General features: G+C 40.2%; 2 protein-coding genes across 2 annotated transcripts in view; one reads left to right on the top strand and one right to left on the bottom strand.

Moving 5' to 3' along the window:
• The window catches only part of LOC141432842 (dual E2 ubiquitin-conjugating enzyme/E3 ubiquitin-protein ligase BIRC6-like), a 123,874-nt gene that overhangs the window by 49,058 nt on the left and 55,301 nt on the right, over positions 1–19,515 (top strand).
• On the bottom strand, positions 1,188–7,005 carry LOC141432928 (uncharacterized). Its single transcript, XM_074094763.1, has 4 exons — positions 6,842–7,005; positions 6,420–6,515; positions 3,753–3,836; positions 1,188–1,386 (listed from the first exon to the last, which is right to left on the bottom strand). The coding sequence occupies exons 1-4, from the start codon at positions 7,003–7,005 to the stop codon at positions 1,188–1,190; spliced, it is 543 nt and encodes a 180-aa protein (XP_073950864.1).

The raw sequence follows: 19,515 nt of genomic DNA, 5'->3' as shown, positions 1-19,515 counted from the left end.
TGGACTTGAAGCAAGATATAAATATATCTTACTTCAAAAATGAATGGACTTGAAGCAAGACATAAATATATCTTACTTCAAAAAACAATGGACTTGAAGCAAGATATAAATATATTCTTACTTCAAAAATTAATGGACTTGAAGCAAGACATAAATATATCTTACTTCAAAAAACAATGGACTTGAAGCAAGACATAGATATATCTTACTACAATAAACAATGGACTTGAAGCAAGAGATAAATATATCTTACTTCAAAATACAATACTCTCTACTCAAGATAACAATGAAATCAAACCAAAAGATTCCATTACTTGGATAAAGATTCAAGTATTAAACCAAAACATTTACTGACTTCAATAAAAAGTTTAAACTATTTATTTCAAGTAATATTCTTTCTTGGTTTAATAAGAAAGATGTTTTGATTAGAGATTGAATATTTATAAATTTAAAAGATAATTGTTTTGGTTCAAGAAATTTTACTTCTCACATTAAGAAATTATCATCTTTAAAGTCATTGGGTGAATATCAAACCAAGAATTAAAGTTACTTGGTACAAGTTAAAGTAAAGTTCAGTTTGATACTCACTGTTTCACATTAAGAAACAACAATTTAATTCCAAGTACTGGAAGTCATTACTTTGAGACTGATTGTTTCAATTCAAGAGTTTTAATTCTCACATTAAGAAATATCATCTTTAAAGTAATTGGGTGAATATGAAACCAAGAACTAAAGTTACTTGATATAAGTAACACTGTTTCACATTAAGAAACAACAATTTAATTCCAAGTACTGTTAGTCATTATTTCGAGACTGACAAATTCTTATTATGAGTATAAACTATAATGCAATTAAGAGACAATACTTCTTTGTGTTAAGAATTGTGAATTTGTTTCTGAATAACAATTTTCATGAAACAAAACAGTCTCACTCTTGGAATAAACATTATTTTTTTTAAAAAAAGAGTGTTTTATGACTTGCAAAAAGAGATTTAATAGTTGGAGGAAGTAATAAACTTCGAAACATTTAATGTCTTATTACAAGCAATTTGTGTCTTCCTGATATAGAAAACAGGATATGTCTTGAACGAAATAGGTTTATTTGGTTGAAGAGATCTTTTTTTTCTGTGTAACGTGAACATTCGCTAGAATGCTCATACAAAATGAATTCTCAAGTTATGAGCACCTTTAAAGCGGTGCTGCACTGACCTGGCTGCCAATAGACTCGTCAGCGGTGTCATCAGTCCTGGTGGAGTAGGTCGGCGACAGCATCACGGTCCGTTGCTCGCCGTTGAACTGCGGCGGGTACGAGTAGTGCGGCACGGGGGTGCTGCGAGGCAGGGACTCGGCCCCGCGGAACGCGGTCGCCGGCATGGGGCTTGGGGTTCTGTGGGATACCAGTTTCGCTAAAACTTATATAATATCTACTCTGTATAGACATTGCAGTCACCAGCACCTTATCTGACACAGCAAAGCGTGCATAAGGATGCGTTTCCACCAAAGATGTGTGCGGATGTGTTGCGGGGAATGTGTTTTTCAGAAACCAATAGAAACGCTTCAATTACCTATCCTCGCACAGCACATCTATAGTGGAAACAGCTGAGCGGAGCTAGGCGAGGTAAATGAAGCGTTTCTGTTGGTTCATGAAAAATACATTCCTCGCACATCTCTCGTGGAAACAGAGCCTAAATATCTGATATGAGTCTATTTCTAGAGCCGATAGGGCCTGTATTTTTGCACGCTCCGCTGTGGCAGATATTAATGCAGGGACTGTACTGCTGCATTGTTTTAGGCTTAGCAAATCCAATACAAGTTTTATAACTATTGTGTATCCTTGCCTATCTTATTCGTGCATTACTTAGCCCTGTCATTTTCATTTTCAGTAGGTACCTATATGGAAGTTGTATCTTTTAGTTATTTTGTTTTGTAGTTATTGTTTTGTATTTGTATTTAAGAATATGCATAAAACTAACTTAAAATAAGAAGACAGTTGGAGTGTGAGGTTTTCAGTTTAAAAATTAACACCTTGTATAGGTATAGAAATGTTAATCTCATATTGTCTTAGTTATATTTTTTTCCATGTTCCATTTTGTGACATTTATTTTAGAACTGTATATAAGTTATTGTTTAGCTATCTCATTGCACATGAAGATTTTGCCTTAATTTTAATCGTTGGGTTTGATAATCCGTAACGATATAGCCTGCGATATTAGCATCACAGTCAGCAAAGTTTAAATTAAACTGGATAAGTACGTTATGAAATGACTTACATAATGACATCACACACGTTCACAAGGGCATCGGTTTAATGGAATTCGACATTGAAATGTTGAGATATAGTTGTGTGCCAACAAACTATTCGTGTGTATATGACTAAGTTTTTTCTTCACTAAATTACTGGCTAATTACTTGAGTCAACGATTACGAAATCACGATCCAAGTACACATAATAGAGTTGTTCTATTACGAGTATTTTGAAATAAAAAAAACAATGGCATGGAATATAGCGCGTACACATAATAATTACGTAAATATGTATCGCAGTAGGCGGGCGACGCGCGATGGATACTCAGATATTTCGGAGCAGCCAAGGTGATCAAAAATATCGAAACATGAACTCCTCCTATACCTTAACAATAGAGTGATTTGACCACCTTGTCCGCTCTGAAATATCTGCAGGGCTACTAAAAAACTAGTAACTCGAAGTTCGTGTCGTGCGGTCCCTCTCGCTCTCGGATTAAATAGTATAAGTGTCATAGGGACCGCACGACACGAACTTCGAGTTTCGTAGTAGCCCTGCAGATTATGAGTGAAAATGATCCCTTTAAGTGCAAACAACGAAATAAATTTAGCAAGCTAAGGCCCAATTTCTTTTTTGCACCTGAAACTTGGGTTATCTCTAGCTACGCCACTCCAATCAAGTACAAAACTCAGATTCATTACAATTTTCTCAGTTTTGTTACCATTTCAGTTCCATGTAAATTCAATTCCATTCATTATCGATAGTCGTCTACTTAATACTACTTATATCTGCAAGAGACTGGCAGACAACCCAGCACAGCCAAAACCACTAGATATAGACTTAAAATTCGGCAGACATATTTCTTGAGGACACTAAGATGTTTTTTTTTTAATTCCCACGGTATAGATAGCTAATCAATTGTTTATTTTTAACGCTAATAATCTTATAGGTGGGTTACACCTATGAATCTGTTAATGTACCAACTATCAGATTCTTTCACGTAGCAGAGAGATTTTGCACGGGTTTGAGCTTAACGGTTTTACACTTCCGTATAACCAATGTGAATTAATTTATTTTAGAATAGAAAGCCAATGCTTTCTTCAATAGCGTGTCATAATCTAACGGCCGCTATAAAATGTCGAATGAAACAAGATGGCATAGTTTCCAAATCTACTATTGGAGGACACCCTAACTTAACAAAGCATCAAACTACATCTTATGTGGTCGTGGAGACATATTGACTGATATTAATAAAATATGCACGAGGCCGATTTTGGAATCACACTCGTGAAAATTATATTCGAAAATTAATAATTCATAATTTAATTATAGAGAAAGTTAATTAAAGAGCGAAGTAATTTTCTACAACCTTTCAGATATTTAAATTTCATATCGTTTTCATCATTTTTGAATGGTCTGTTCACAGGCAAGATTCGAAAAATCTGCCAAATAGTTTGTGTAGGTACTTAGACAATTATCAAAAGCGCCATCTATCGAGTGAAGTCGGTTACCTGTACGGCGATGCAGCGTTGAAGACCGGCGAGCGCGGCGCGAGCGAGGACGCGCTGCGAGGCTGTTGCTCGCGATCCACGTCCCTATACATGCGTGAATGATTAATGGCATGAGCTAATGGTAAATGCCAACACGGTGTTGTTTATTTAGTATCCCAAAGGTTTCTGTAGCCAACTAGATGGCGCTAGTATCCTGAATGTTTGTCTAATTTGACAGTTGTGTCGCGTTTATGAATGGTTTAACTAAATGAGCCAATCGCAAGCAAGACTGTAGTAACATGAAAAAGACATCTCGATACTAACGCCATCTAGCGATATCTCGCCTGTCGAGAAACCCTCATTAAATAAGAAAGGTAATTTAAAAGATGACAGTCATCATAAAGCCGAGTTTAGACTTGCAAGAAAAATCGTGCAAATTGCATTACATTGCGGCGCTCTATTGACCACTACAAACTCATTGGCTTTACGGCCTCGCAATGTAATGCAACTTGCACGATTTTTCTTGCAAGTCTAAATTCGGAGTAAAATTTACTAATAGTGCCCATAGACAAATGGCAAATCTAATGGTAATGGTAAATCGTCAATCAGAGTGCATAATCAAACGATGACACATGCACTTTTTGAACCCCTAATTGGTCTTGAAAGGAGCCATCTGTCTATAAAAGTGGTGGAGCCGTGTTGGCATTACTAAAACTACAACAATAGTTACACTTCATTTTACAGAATTATCCATTTTGACATTTAACGGGAAGCCGGGATCAATTAGGATAAAAAACCAATAACATTGTTCTTCTGTTTAGTGGTGGCATTGACCAATCGTTTATTTTTTTAATCTGTTTCACCATAAAACAACACCGAAGTCACTGGTATAATGTAAATGTAAGCCTTTACTTGTTTGGAAATCTTCAACACTTTAAAAATGGATCATTCTGTAAATAATATAATCGAGAAAAACATTTATGTCTGTGGCCTTAAAACTAAAAGCAACGATGGAAGAGAGAAATGCAGTAAAACATTTAACAAGGCCGTGCATGCGTTCATGCAAGCAAACATAGCAAGCACATGGCAACACGTAAACAGAAATGTTGCCCTAGTTCTGGTAATCCGAAGCATGTGCAATAAACGAAGGTTTATTTTGATTAACGTTATGGTAATTTTACGTAAAGCTGTGCTCTTACCTAACGCTTGTGCTATTTAAATATATAGGTAATTATTTTGCATTTTTGCTGATATTAGTTTTAAATATTTTTGATCATAAATATGTATGTTAGTCTGTAAGGTATTTATTGTATGGGCCAAGTTGCCCGAAATAAATGAATTTATTATTTATTATTTATTATTAGTGGATAAGTCAGCTGATTCCCGAAGAGGAAGTAGGGTTTCACTGGCTCCAAAAAAATAGTAAAAATCATTAATTGGCGTACATTACTGTATTTTTCACTACCGGATACCTTTGTACCTATTACTGGTTATAATAATAGTAATCTCATTTACTTCTGATTATTATCCATTTTTATTACTTGGGTGCCGTTGAGTAAAAATTGTGTGTCTTCATAAATATAATGTAGGTGTACAGTCACCTGCATAAATATCTGCCACAGCGGAGCGTGCAAAAATATCTGACATGTCCTACCGGCCCTAGAAATAGAGTCGTATCAGATATTTATGCACGCTTCGTTGTGTCAGATACTGGTGCTGGTGACTGTACATTAATAGGGTAAGTGGCTTCTAAATGATGAAATAAGTAGTATACTTCCCTCCTAATGCAGAAGGTGGTATCTCAAAAAAATAATTGTGTTACTTATACCTTGTGATGCAGAATGTCTTAAGCTACACAATGGTATATAACTCCAAAGTACTTTTTTTGAGTTACCTCCTTTTGCTTTAATAAGGCAGTATTACATATTTCAATGCTAAGTATTTTATTGTACGCGATTCGTAGCGCCAGCTTTGCGAAGTAAGAAATGCATTTCCATGACATCATTTTGTTATTTTAAACATTCCAAAGACTTCTGGTAACATCTGTTTAAATTGTTATTACTAGTCGATAACATCACATTTAAATTAAAGTAATTGGAGATCGCCAATAGTTCTAATGAACCATGCTAATACGGGAGGGTAGTTGAAAAAAATTAGACCATTTAAGAAAGGCATTAATGTTTTGAAACCCTTCTAAAATATTGTCTTCAGGTGTTTATGTACCTAAGTAATAGACTGATTAGTCTTTGATTATAAATAATAATTAGGTACGAATAAGAGTAAAATATTACTTATGTACTTAACTAAAGACAGTACAAGATTTACTATGCATGTTTATCCACAAATTGCCGCCCTTTCAGACCTCTCAGATCGATCATAATATCCATGCTTAACTAATTTTACAAAACTGAGAATCGTTAATCCAAGTGTTGAACACTGGCTTAAATTGTGACTAAGTCTGGCTTATGATTGGTCCAAAAGCGGTTACAATTTTTGGATGTGAAAACATTAACGCCTTCAATTAAACTGTTAATATTTTATAAATATTGTAAAGGTAGGTATCTATTTCATTAACATTAGGAAGCAGGTACGTTTCTTTGGATACGCAAGTCAATTTGAGCCTAATCATAGGTTTCCCGACAAGGGTACATGTACACGACATCTAGGATGCATGGGTTTCCATCTTACTCAGCGAATTCATGATAGAAGGTGGGCGTAGGTACTCGGCCTACATATCCGCCGGATACACGCGGCAATGTGTACAGATGAGAGCTCGATCCACCCCTGTGATAACACTTCTATCATCAAATTTTCCTTTATATTAGAAAATCCTCCATCTTCCCATCAGACCGATTGACCTGACCTTATTTATTTTAATTTAAGCCGGGATTCCTGATACAACCAAGGTTACATGACATTCTTGGCGCAATTCAGTGTCCGTTAAATCTTGGCATACTTGATGGACACGACGCGACGTGTAATGTCAGCGAAGCTAGGGGACAAAGCTTTGGTTATTGCTTCAGCCTTGTGATGTCCAAAGATGAGTATTTGTGATATAAGCTTCACAATTGTTTTAAGAACAAACATAGAAGTTGTGCTACTAGCGTTACCTCTGCACAACCAGCTTTATGTGGTTTTGGGCATTCTTGAAAAGGTTTTGAGCGTCTTCGTGTCGAAGATCGCGGGCGTCGTAGTCGTCGATTTTGGCAATGATATCGCCTCGCAGCAAGTCCTTGCCAGCCGGAGTGCCTGGCGTCACCTGCAAACCCAACATTTGCGATTGAATTTAAATGATGACTGTCAATTAACTCAAACGCCACAGGACCCAGACATAAACAAGACGCGATTTTAAGACTGCGTAAGCTGCCAATACTTCAGTGTTGATTGATAAAGGCAATGGAGAAGAAATGTGTACCTACTTAAATTAAGAAAACATATTTCAGACTTCAAATCACGTTTAGATATTCACATTCAAATAACTCCTAAGTTTAGATGTTTACTGTCAGTGATTATGGAGGATACAAATTAGCCTTACGATGTTTATTCTATACTAAATAATATGTAGGTTGAAGGTAGGGCTTGCACTATCCGGTAACTTTTTATTATCCGGATATTTCGAATATTTGAAATCTCAGTATCCGGATATCCGGTTATTTTGAATATTTTGAATAATTTTCCAAATATTAAAAAAAAACGCTAAAAACAATTTTAAGTTGGTTTCATCAGACGAATCGTGTTAATTAACTTAATCACTGATTGTCTTATACGCACGTAAAAATCATTATTTTGTCACTTTAATGAGTGAAATTACTTAAAAACACTTTATAACTTCTCTGTCTCCTGCTTGTTGTTATTTTGCCTTACGGACCAAGAGCCCACGACAGCCAGACCTTGGTTATATGTTAAAGGCTGAAAGTTTTTTTTTTATGCAAGGTGTTAATTTTTAATATAACTGAAAACCGGAAAGCACTTCGCTCAGAAATAATCAGAATCGAGAGTAGATTCGATTCATCATGTCAGCCGAAAGACGTCCACTGCTGGACTTAGGCCTCGCCCAAGGCTCTCCACTCAGACCAGTCTTGTGCTTTCCGCCTCCAACGCAATTCAGCGATCTTAACCCGTCGAACGCCCTGCGCGCCACAGCGGCGCGTATCTAAGTACTCGTGATTAGTCAATTTTTGTTACTAGTTTCGATCACCCTTTAACATAGGGTACTAGTCCAAAATTACCCAAAAAAGTCGTTGGTCGCGCGACGGGTTAACCAGGTCGTCGCTCCATCTTATTGGAGGCCTACCGACGGCTCGTCTCCCGCTCCGCGGACGACATTCGAGAACCTTCTAACCCCATTGGCCATCAGTCCTGCGAGCACGCTCACTGCCACTTCAGTTTCGCAATTCTTCGGGCTAATTCGGTAACCTTAGTTCTACTGCGGATATCATCATTTCTGACTCTATCCCGTAGAGAAACCCCGAGCATAGACCTCTCCATAGCCCTTTGAGTGACTTTGAGCTTCCTAATGAGGCCCATCGTTGGCGCCCACGTCTCAGATCCGTATGTCATCACTGGCAACACACACTGGTCAAAGACTTTTGACTTCAAACACTGCTGCAAAGCTTCCCGAATGCTGCCCAGCCGAGTTGGATTCAACGAGTGATCTCTTTCTCGAAGTTAGACCTACCTAAATGGATCGTTTGTCCCAGGTATACATAGTCGTCAACAATTTCGAGCGCAGAGCCTCCGACTATTACGAGAGCTGGCACAACATTAGACATGACTTTCGTCTTGTCCATGTTTATTTTTAAGCTAACTCGGTCGAAAACAACTCTGCTGAGGTCAGCGAGCATAGCACTGAGGTCCTCCATAGTCTCAGCCATGACTACAATATCGTCGGCGAATTGAAGGTGAGTGAAGTACTCCCCATTATTGTTAATGCCTCGTCCTTTCCAGTCCAGAACCTTAAAATCATCTTCCAATCCAGCGGTGAACAGTTTCGGAGAGATCACATCTCCTTGTCTGACTCCCCGCTGCAAAGGAATAGGCTTCGTGCTCTGGTCCTGTAGTCTGACTATAACGAAGGATTATAACGATACTATAACGAAGGTCTGGCTCTTGCGGGCTCTTGCTCTATTATAAGAATAAATAACACAATACAATACAAAGCGTATTGTATTGAACACCAAAAAACATTCATTATAAAATGAAATCAGAACATAAAAGGTAGGGTAGGAGACGAGAAACAGGGGTCTAATCGCTAAAAGGCGATCTCTTCTTCTACCTTCTTATTCGACCTGATGATGTTATTAACATAGAATCAAGAAAAAGGTGATCAAAGCAGGTGTGTGTAATGTAAGGTAAAAAATATATTGAAGATTGAAAAAATACATAAAATATAATAATATTAATAAAATAAACACATACATTACTTACATACACATTTACCAAAAATTCATCATCGCCACTACCAAACAAGATGTTAAGAATGAACCTAACTAATAAGTATTGCATGTACACCTTCCTAACACAAAATAAATGTATCTGTGTGTATGCATACACTACACTAACCTCTCACACTGCGCGAGCGCGCGCTTAATATCAGATATTCGAATTATCCAAATTATCCGGATAATGAAGAGCTTCCTATCCGGATTTGAAAATAGGCGGATATCCGGATAATATGGATATCCGGTTAAAAACTTCAAACTTCAAACTTCTTTATTTGCACAGAATAATACAGTCAAAAAGATGGTTGATTATAATTATAACTTACTGTTCGGAACTTATTCTGCTATAAGTATTATTTATTATATAAAACAAATACTAGCATGCAAATGTTATCAATTATTTGAAAGAAAAGTTTTTACATCATAATACTGATCCTTGCGTAATAAATTTCTTAAGCTATTTCGGAACTTAATAAACGGCAACCGCTGCAAATCTAGAGGCAATTTATTAAATAGCTTCATGCACATTGTGTAGCACTGCTTGGAGTAGAAAGCTGTCCTAGGCGCTTGTCCGTGGACCAACCTCCCAGGATTTCTGGTATTTCGAGGAAATGCAGTTTTTGCCGTTCTAAATAGATGCATATGCTTCTTAACAAAGATACAAGCTTCCAATATATATAAACATGGTAATGGCAATATACCTAACCTCCCAAAAATAGGTTTACAGCTTTCATCTGGTGCTAGACCATATATTGCTCTTATACATTTTTTTTGGGCTATGAATGCTCTGTTAAATTTTGAGCAGTTGCCCCATAATATGAGGCCATATCTTAACTGTGAGCTAATATAGCCATGGTATGCGGCCAAAGTGGCTTCTAACGTTGCAGTGCGCCTTAGTCTACTCAGAACATAAGCAAATCTATTGATTTTACAACACACATGTTCAATTTGAGATTCCCAATTCAAGTTTTTATCTATTTTTAGTCCTAGAAATGTGACACTGTCCGTTTCGTTAATATTTTCATGGTTATAATGTAAATTCATTTTGTTGTTAGGTCCTTGCTTCATATTAAATTGTACATAATTTGTTTTATTTAAATTAATTCTTAGATTATGCTGTTCTAGCCACTTAATAACTATATCTATTATTCTATTTATTTCATTTTCATATTCACGGTCATTTTCATGTTTTTTTGCTGTAATTATAATTGAAATATCATCTGCGAACAAAACAGATTTATATGGAATGATGTCAGGTAACTAATTTATGTAAATATTAAATAAAAGCGGTCCAAGGACACTTCCTTGAGGAACCCCATGATCATTGAATTTATAATCAGATTGATATATGACTTCTTCATTACGATCATTAAGTTTAGCTATTTGGACACATTGCTTTCGTTTTTCTAAATATTCTTTTAACCAAGACAGTGCCGGTCCCCTGATACCATAATTTTCTAACTTTGCTAATAGCAGGGAATGATTAACAAAATCAAATGCCTTGGTCATATCTAGAAAGACTGCCGTAGTACGCTTTTCCTCATCTAGGCTTCTAACTACATGGTGCACTAAATTAAAACCAGCCAATGTAGTAGACTTATTTTTTTGAAAACCGTTCTGTTCCACTTTGATAATGTTAAATTTGTCAAAATAATCCGTTAAGCGATTGCACATACACTTTTCAAATATTTTAGAAAGAATAGGCACTAATGTAATCGGCCGATAATTTTCCATTTGTATTTTACTGCTCTTTTTATAAAGAGGTTTGACTACGGATAACTTAAGAACCTCTGGGAAACATCCGCATTCAAACGACCAATTAACTAGATAAGTAAGGATAGGTATAAGTGGTTTTTTGCATTTTTTGACAACGTTTGTATTAATTTCATCGTACCCAACTGCGTGTGTATTGTTCAACGACATAATGATTCTATCCATTTCATGTTCAGAGACGGGTTTCAAAAAGATACTATTTTTATTTGCATCCGCCTGTAAGCGTTGCCGAGTTTTATTAAGGTGTTTGGCCGAATTCGTAGTCTCTGTGTAGTAGTTATTAAAATTGGTTGCTATTTTAACAGGATCCGTTATCATTTTATTATTTACTTTTATTTCATTAACATACTGAGGTAATTTGAAACCTTCAGTTTCTTTTTTTATGATTTGCCATGATGCTCTACACTTATTCTTACTGTTTAATATATGCTTGCTGTTATTTATTCTCTGTGCTTTATCAATGCACTTCTTCAATAGTCTTGTTATCCGGATTGCAAGCCCTAGTTGAAGGTAAAAATATTAACTAATCCAACGTTTCAAATACATGTACGTACCTACCACAGAGTCTTATTCCGACGTAATATGGCAGTGATAATATATTCTTGAGTGGTTCGAATATTAGATATCTACATGTTTTCGCATTTGGGTGTAGGTAGGTACAGTCACCAGCATTAATATCTGCCACAGCGGAGCGTGCAAAAATATCTGACACGTCCTTCCGGCCTAGAAATAGAACGTATCAGATATTTATGCACGCTTGTTGTGTCAGATATTATTATACGACCAGATGGCCTAGTGGTTAGAGAACCTGACTACGAAGCTTGAGGTCCCGGGTTCGATTCCCGTGTCGGGGCAGATATTTGTATGAAAAATACGAATGTTTGTTCTCGGGTCTTGGGTGTTAATATGTATTTAAGTATGTATCTATCTATATAATTATATTTATCCGTTGCTTAGTACCCATAACATAAGCTTTGCTAAGCTTACTTTGGACTAGGTCAATTGGTGTGAATTGTCCCGTGATATTTATTTATTTATTTATTTATATTGGTGCTGGTGACTGTACCTAACCTACCTACTAGCCGTGTTTACTGAGAAACATGAAACGTAGATAAAGATAGATATTCATATCTAATAGTTCATTCCTCAGATGCGAACTGCCTATTATACTGTTACGGCGGTGGGTTAGAGGGAAACTTTGATCGTGTTTTTCGACCCCTTGGAGGCGTTTTCAGTAGGCTGGAATACGGTTTCAGGCCGTTTCAGAGGATGCTCTATCACATATTAGTTTATCAAAATTTCAACCAAGTTACCGTCGTTTTCAGGCGCCTGAAACATGTTTTCAGTCCGTTTCAGGCCACCCTCTATCCGATGACGCCATAACCTGAAAACCCGTTTTCAGGCGTTTTTCAGGACCCCTTATGGGCCTCCGAAGAACATTTCAGTATATGGCGAAATTTTTAATAGGAGTGAAAGAGATAGCATGATTAGAAAGAGACAGCTATACTGAGAACATTCGAGAAGGTGTGTGACAAGGATAGCCTATATGTGTGAGAGCGACAGACAGATGATCCCATTTCCGGAATATTCTAGTAACTGTGTGAGAGAGATAGCACATGAAAGAGACAGACACTCTACTCGTTTCCGGAACATTCGAGATGTAGGTATGACGTCCTAGCTGGACTGTTCTCGAACTTTGTGGACCGATTCACCGGGGGTATATAAGCCGGGCGAGGTTGCGGCGGAGTCAGTTTTCGAATGCGATACCGAGCGATAAACATCGAAGAGAATCAAAGCGACTTGTAAGTGAGTTTTAGAGTGCGAAATTACTGTGAACTGTTTTTAAGTGTTTTGTAAAGTTAAGTAACAGTGTGAAAATAAATCCTACTCTTATTCATCGGTGTTAAAAGTGCTTTTCAATCACGAACCCACCCCACGAGCGTAACATTTGGTGTCAGAAGTGGGATTGAAAATGCCGCTTACTCCGCGAGAAGAAGAGAAGGAGAGGATGCAGACCCGAAGCCGCGCCGCAGCTGGGGACCCTACAGACACCGCCGCAGCGTCAGATACAGCGGCGGCAGTATCCCCAAAGCCGGAAATAGACGTCAACGCGATTCTGGTCCTCCTGAAAGAACAAGCTAGAAGGCAGAGGAACAAGCTAGAAGGCAGGAGGAACAAGCTAGAAGGCAGGAGGAACATGCTAGAAAGCAGGAGGAACAAGCTAGGATTCTACAGGAGGAACAAAAGAACCAGTTTGAACTCCTCCGTGAGGTACACGACGCAGCCGCAGAATGGAAAAAGGAGATGGCTGAGGTCCAGGATAAAATTGTGGCAGTTGACATTAAAGTCGAAAATCACGAAAAGCGCCTCAACGGTGTCAATGAAAAGGTAGAAGGCCACGAGAATCGCCTGCAGAAGTTAGAGATTAAAGTGGCTAACGGCACCACTAGTTTATCGGGTGCACCAGCCACAGGAGGTGAAAAGTTAAAGTTACCACCATTTGATGGTACCTCTTCATGGGCCGCATACAAGCACCAATTCGAGTTGGTCGCGGAACGAATGGCTGGAGCAAGGATTATGCAAAAACGGCACTGAGTTTGGCGCTACGGGATGAAGCTCTCAGTGTCTTGGAAACGTTGGGAAAGAATAAGACATACGACCGTCTCCTTGAAGCTTTAGAAGCACGCTTCGGTGATAGTCATCTGGAGCACGTCTACAGAGCTCAACTGAAGGATAGGACCCAGGGTCGTAATGAGTCATTACAAAAGTGGGCCCTAGAAATAGAGAAACTGGTCCAAAAAGCATACCAAGATTCATCCTCTTTTACGGATGGAATGCTAGTGCAGACATTCATAGATGGGATTCGAGACTTTGAAGTGAGGGCTGCTGTACGACTGGGTCACCATGGGAGTTTGAAGGATGCGCTTGCCCATGCCCTCGAGGTGGAAGCTGTACGACAGGACCCAACAAGATCCTTCAGGGTGCGCGAAGTCGCTGCCAGGGAGCCGATTGCTCCACCTCGAGAAACGGGACCTCGGTGTTACAATTGCGGGGAACGAGGACACATGCAATCTGGCTGCCCGAAAAGATATTGGAGGCGACGAGACTCGGACCAAATGGAGAGGCCAGCAAGCTCTGGGAGCCCAGAGCGGCAGCAGCAGGGAAACGAGTAAAAGCCAGGACTATGGGACGAGTGCTGGCTGGTGGTCAAAATGTCCCAGTTATGATCTCCCAGGCGAATGACGGGAACAGTCTGGCTGTCATAGGAGAAATTGGTGGAGTACCATGTCACCTTACTATCGACACCGGAGCTTCTCGGACTGTGATCAGTTCTCGACTGCTAAAACACCTGATCAGGGATCATCTAGTCCGACCAATGCATATTCAGCTGCAAACGGCTACCGGCCAGTACATTTCCGTCCAAGGGGAGCAAGAAGTGTCAGTAAAGATTGGAGAAAAGAAGTACTGGCACAAAGTCATCATTGCTGACATCGTAGACGACTGTATTATTGGTCTAGATTTTATGAGGAAGTACGAATGTAAGATCGACTTGAAAGGTGGCGTGCTAAAATTTGGGGCTTATGAAGTTCCTATGGAGGGTGAAGTGGGTGGACATGTCTTCTGCGCTAAAAGGACTACTCTTCAACCGAGATCGCAAGCCCTAGTTCCGGTGAAGTTGCCATATGGTGTGGGACAAGGATCTCATTCCTGCGTGTTAATAGAGAAAATAGCTGGCAGTAAGCCGTGGATACCAGCTCGCACAGTGGTAATGACGTCATCTGCAGCATTTATAAGGGTTCTTAATTTAAGTGACACTCAACACGTCCTAAGTAAAGGAACCCTTATGGGGACATGCGAGGCAATCTCATGGATACGCAGTTGCCATGGTCCAAACGAGAACAAGTTGCAAGAAGAAGTTGTGGATATTAGAAAATTATTGGAAAACTGCGAGAGTGATCTCACGGAGGAAGAACTTCTAAAGGCGCGTAATCTACTAAAGCGCTATAGGAGTGTCTTCTCTGCACATGACAGTGATATAGGGAGAACTGGAGTAGTGCAGCACGAGATCGACACTGGAGATGTCATGCCTATTCGACAGCGACCTCGGCGAGTTCCAGTAGCTCGAGAAAAAGAAGTCGAAGACATGATCAAGGAAATGAGGAGGGACAAAGTAATAGAACCGTCAACCAGCCCTTGGTGTTCTCCAGTAGTCTTGGTGAAAAAGAAGGATGGAACTATGAGATTTTGCGTTGACTATCGTAGACTCAACGACGTGACTAAGAAGGACAGTTATCCATTGCCGAGGATAGACGACACTTTGGACACTTTAAACGGCATGAAATGGTTTTCCACCTTGGATTTGAAAAGTGGCTACTGGCAAGTGGAAATCAAGGACAAAGATAAAGAGAAAACAGCCTTCTCAACTGGTAAAGGACTTTGGCAGTTTAATGTTATGCCGTTTGGGTTGTGCAATGCACCGGCAACTTTTGAGAGGTTAATGGAGCAAATACTTGCCGGCCTCCTGGGTGATACTTGCCTAGTGTATCTGGATGACATCATAATTGTAGGTAAAAATTTCGATGACCACCTTAAGAAACTGGAGCAAGTTTTGTCCAAGTTGCGTGACGCAAACTTAAAACTAAGTCCGAAGAAATGCTCATTCTTCAAGCGTAAGGTTAACTACTTGGGACATGTAATTTCATCAGAAGGCATCCAGACAGATCCTGAAAAGATAAGTGCAGTTAAGGACTGGCCAACACCGAAAGACAAGACAGCAGTGCGTGCCTTTTTAGGTCTTTGCTCGTACTATCGACGATTTGTGAAGAACTTCTCGGATATAGCAAAGCCTTTGCACCAGCTGACGGAAGAGAAACGACCATTTAATTGGGATGATCAGTGTGCAGCAGCCTTCTCAGATCTCAAACAGAGACTTTGTGAAACACCTATTTTGGAATATCCCGACCCGGATAACGAGTTTGTTGTTGACACTGATGCAAGCAATACTGGCATCGGAGGAGTCTTGTCACAAAACAAAGGAGATCAGGAAGTTGTGATAGCCTATTTCAGTAAATCGTTATCGAAACCCGAGAGAAATTACTGCGTCACTCGGAGAGAATTGCTGGCAGTCGTCAAAACTTTGCAGCATTTCAGCAAATATTTGCTTGGACGCAAGTTCCGAATCAGGACTGACCATGCTGCTTTAAAGTGGTTGTTAGAGTTCAAGAACCCGAGGGTCAGGTGGCACGCTGGATCGAACAACTGCAGGAATATGATTTTTCCATCGAGCATCGAAGTGGAAAGTCACATGGAAATGCAGATGCCCTCTCCCGAAGGCCTTGTCCGGATGACTGCAAACACTGTTTAAGACAAGAGGATAAGGACTGCGTGAAGATGTTGAGGACCGACACTGTTAGCGAAGAGTGGAGTGACGCAGTCATGCAAGAAGCACAACAGGAAGATCGTGACATAAAACCCATTTACGACTGGATTAACGGTGGAATGCCCAAACCAAAGTGGTGTGAAGTAGCTCCGATGAGTACAGTGACCAAGAGCTACTGGGCGCAATGGGAAAGTCTGATTATGCACAATGGCGTACTGTGTAGGAAATGGGAGTCAGCGAACGGAAAGGATGCTCACCTTCAAGTGGTCGTACCAAGAAAGAGAGTTAGCGATGTTTTAAGATCCTTCCATGATGGCATTTCCGGCGGGCATCTAGGAGTAAAAAGAACTCTGATGAAGATTCGGCAACGCTTTTACTGGATACACTGTCGGGAAGATGTGGAAGACTGGTGTAGGAAGTGTACTAGCTGCTCGTCAGTCAAGGGGCCACATACACGCAGTAGAGGTGCGCTTAAAGTTTATAATGTGGGGGCACCTTGGGAAAGAATTGCTTTGGACGTCGCAGGCCCATTCCCGATCTCCGACCGTGGAAACAAGTACATTCTTGTGGTCATGGACTATTTCACCAAATGGCCTGAAGTGTTTGCCATTCCAAATCAAGAGGCAGTCACCGTAGCGGAAACTGTAGTGGCGGAAGTATTTTGTCGGTATGGAGTACCTCTTGAGATCCACAGCGATCAGGGAAGAAATTTTGAATCTCTGGTGTTTCAGGAGACTTGCCGAGTCATGGGAATTCATAAAACTCGGACTACGTCCTATCATCCACAGTCAGACGGGATGGTCGAGAGATTCAATCAGACTCTGGAACGACATTTGGCCAAAGTAGTTGACAGCCATCAAAAAGATTGGGACAGGCATATTCCACTCTTTTTAATGTCATATCGGACCGCAGTTCACGAAAGCACGGCCGTGACACCTGCGTGTGCTAATTTTGGAAGAGAATTGCGGTTACCTGCGGATCTACTGACAGGACGACCTCCAGATGCACCAAAGACGATTTCAGAATATGCAAGTGAACTGCGAAACCGGATTGATGGTGTTCACAATCATGTTCGTGAACACGGACTGCAGGCCAGCGAAAAGATGAAGACCAGATATGACCGGAAGTCTAACCAGACGAGATTTGAGGAAGGATCGTTGGTGTGGCTACATAACCCTATGCGAAAAAAAGGGAAGTCCCCGAAATTATCACCGAGTTGGGAAGGGCCGTACAAAGTAGTCACTAGGATCAACGATGTCACATACCGGATACAGCGTAACGCGCGTAGCCCCTGTAAGATTGTTCATGTTGATCGGTTGGCCAAATACCATGGATCTAATGATGCTCGGGACGAGCATGTCTTAGGAGGGGGCAGTGTTACGGCGGTGGGTTAGGTGGAAACTTTGATCGTGTTTTTCGACCCATTGGAGGCGTTTTCAGTAGGCTGGAATACGGTTCAGGCCGTTTCAGAGGATGCTCTATCACATATTAGTTTATCAAAATTTCACCCAAGTTACCGTCGTTTTCAGGCGCCTGAAACATGTTTTCAGTCCGTTTCAGGCCACCCTCTATCCGATGACGCCATAACCTGAAAACCCGTTTTCAGGCGTTTTCAGGACCCCTTATGGGCCTCTGAAGTACATTTCAGTATATGGCGAAATTTTCCATAGGAGTGAAAGAGATAGCACGATTAGAAAGAGACAGCTATACTGAGAACATTCGAGAAGGTGTGTGACAAGGATAGCCTATATGTGTGAGAGAAACAGACTGATGATCCTGTTTCCGGAATATTCTAGTAACTGTGTGAGAGAGATAGCACATGAAAGAGACAGACACTCTACTCGTTTCCGGAACATTCGAGATGTAGGTATGACGTCCTAGCTGGACTGTTCTCGAACTTTGTGGACCGATTCACCGGGGGTATATAAGCCGGGTGAGGTTGCGGCGGAGTGAGTTTCGAATGCGATACGGAGCGATAAACATCGAAGAGAATCAAAGCGACTTGTAAGTGAGTTTTAGAGTGCGAAATTACTGTGAACTGTTTTTAAGTGTTTTGTAAAGTTAAGTAACAGTGTGAAAATAAATCCTACTCTTATTCATCGGTGTTAAAAGTGCTTTTCAATCACGAACCCACCCCACGAACGTAACAATACTACTCTTAAATTCTCAAAATAAAATGTTGTTTTGCTTTAGACATGGCAAAATTGGTCTTATAAATAGTGGTAATGAGCGGTGATATATCTAATCAGATAGGTAATTGGCATGCAAACAATATATAACAATATTTTGTAAAAGTGTGATTCAGTAGAATGACGTAACACACGCATTATGTCACAGCTACTTGAAGGTGAGAAGAGATGGGCCATGACATTCTAAAGATTCGTTCGCTCACCTCCAAGATATAAACAGAAACACAGGCAGGTATTTACCTCTGACTAAGTATTTGCTATCGACCTATTTTGTTAAATGTTGGATTGTCTTGTGAATTTGACGCTGGTCGTCCGCTTGGGTTATCAAATTGCATTTGAGGGCGTTGCACGAAGGCTAGACGTGCACCGATAGCTAACTCGACTTGTAGCTGGGCAAAGGGGGGAGGAGGAGACATATGCACCGGCTTTGGCCTGAGGCCAGGCTAAATGCGTCCACCTACGACGCCGCGCCAACGCCGTCGACATTTTTTATTGAAAACAACCGCCGGATCAGATGGAGGCCGTGTCGCATCGACGGCTCGACCTGCGCAAATCCATCACAAACTTCCTCGAGTCAATGGCGAGACATACGACTAAATTACTCTTGTCCATCAACACCGAAAGCGAGCAGTGACAGTGGGCGAATTCTTGGGCGACGTTTAATTCGACGCGACTGGCCGGTCGCGGGCACCCTGGCGGGTCTTTGATGCCGCAGATGCGCAGCTGGCGGAAGTCCACACTTATTTAACTCTTACGCATTTCACTTGCGTCTAATGACGCATTGCATGCTGCGTCATCGCAGAATTGAAGTAAATAGCACGACCTAGCCTAGACGTGGGTCACAATGTGCGGAAAGGTAAATGTCATTAGACTGGTTGGGAATGACGCACAGATTCTGGCGGCTATCCAGTTTAGGGTAAGAAACTAATGACCTAGTAACTTAAGCAAGTCTAAAGTATTTGATTATTTAGCAAAAGTCGGAAAATGTTCGCCATTCACTT

Source organism: Choristoneura fumiferana, chromosome 11 (assembly GCF_025370935.1).
Source record: "Choristoneura fumiferana chromosome 11, NRCan_CFum_1, whole genome shotgun sequence".
NCBI classification, from domain to species: domain Eukaryota; kingdom Metazoa; phylum Arthropoda; class Insecta; order Lepidoptera; family Tortricidae; genus Choristoneura; species Choristoneura fumiferana.
The sequence above is the reverse complement of the archived record's forward strand: the minus strand, read 5'-3'. Positions and strand labels throughout refer to the sequence as shown.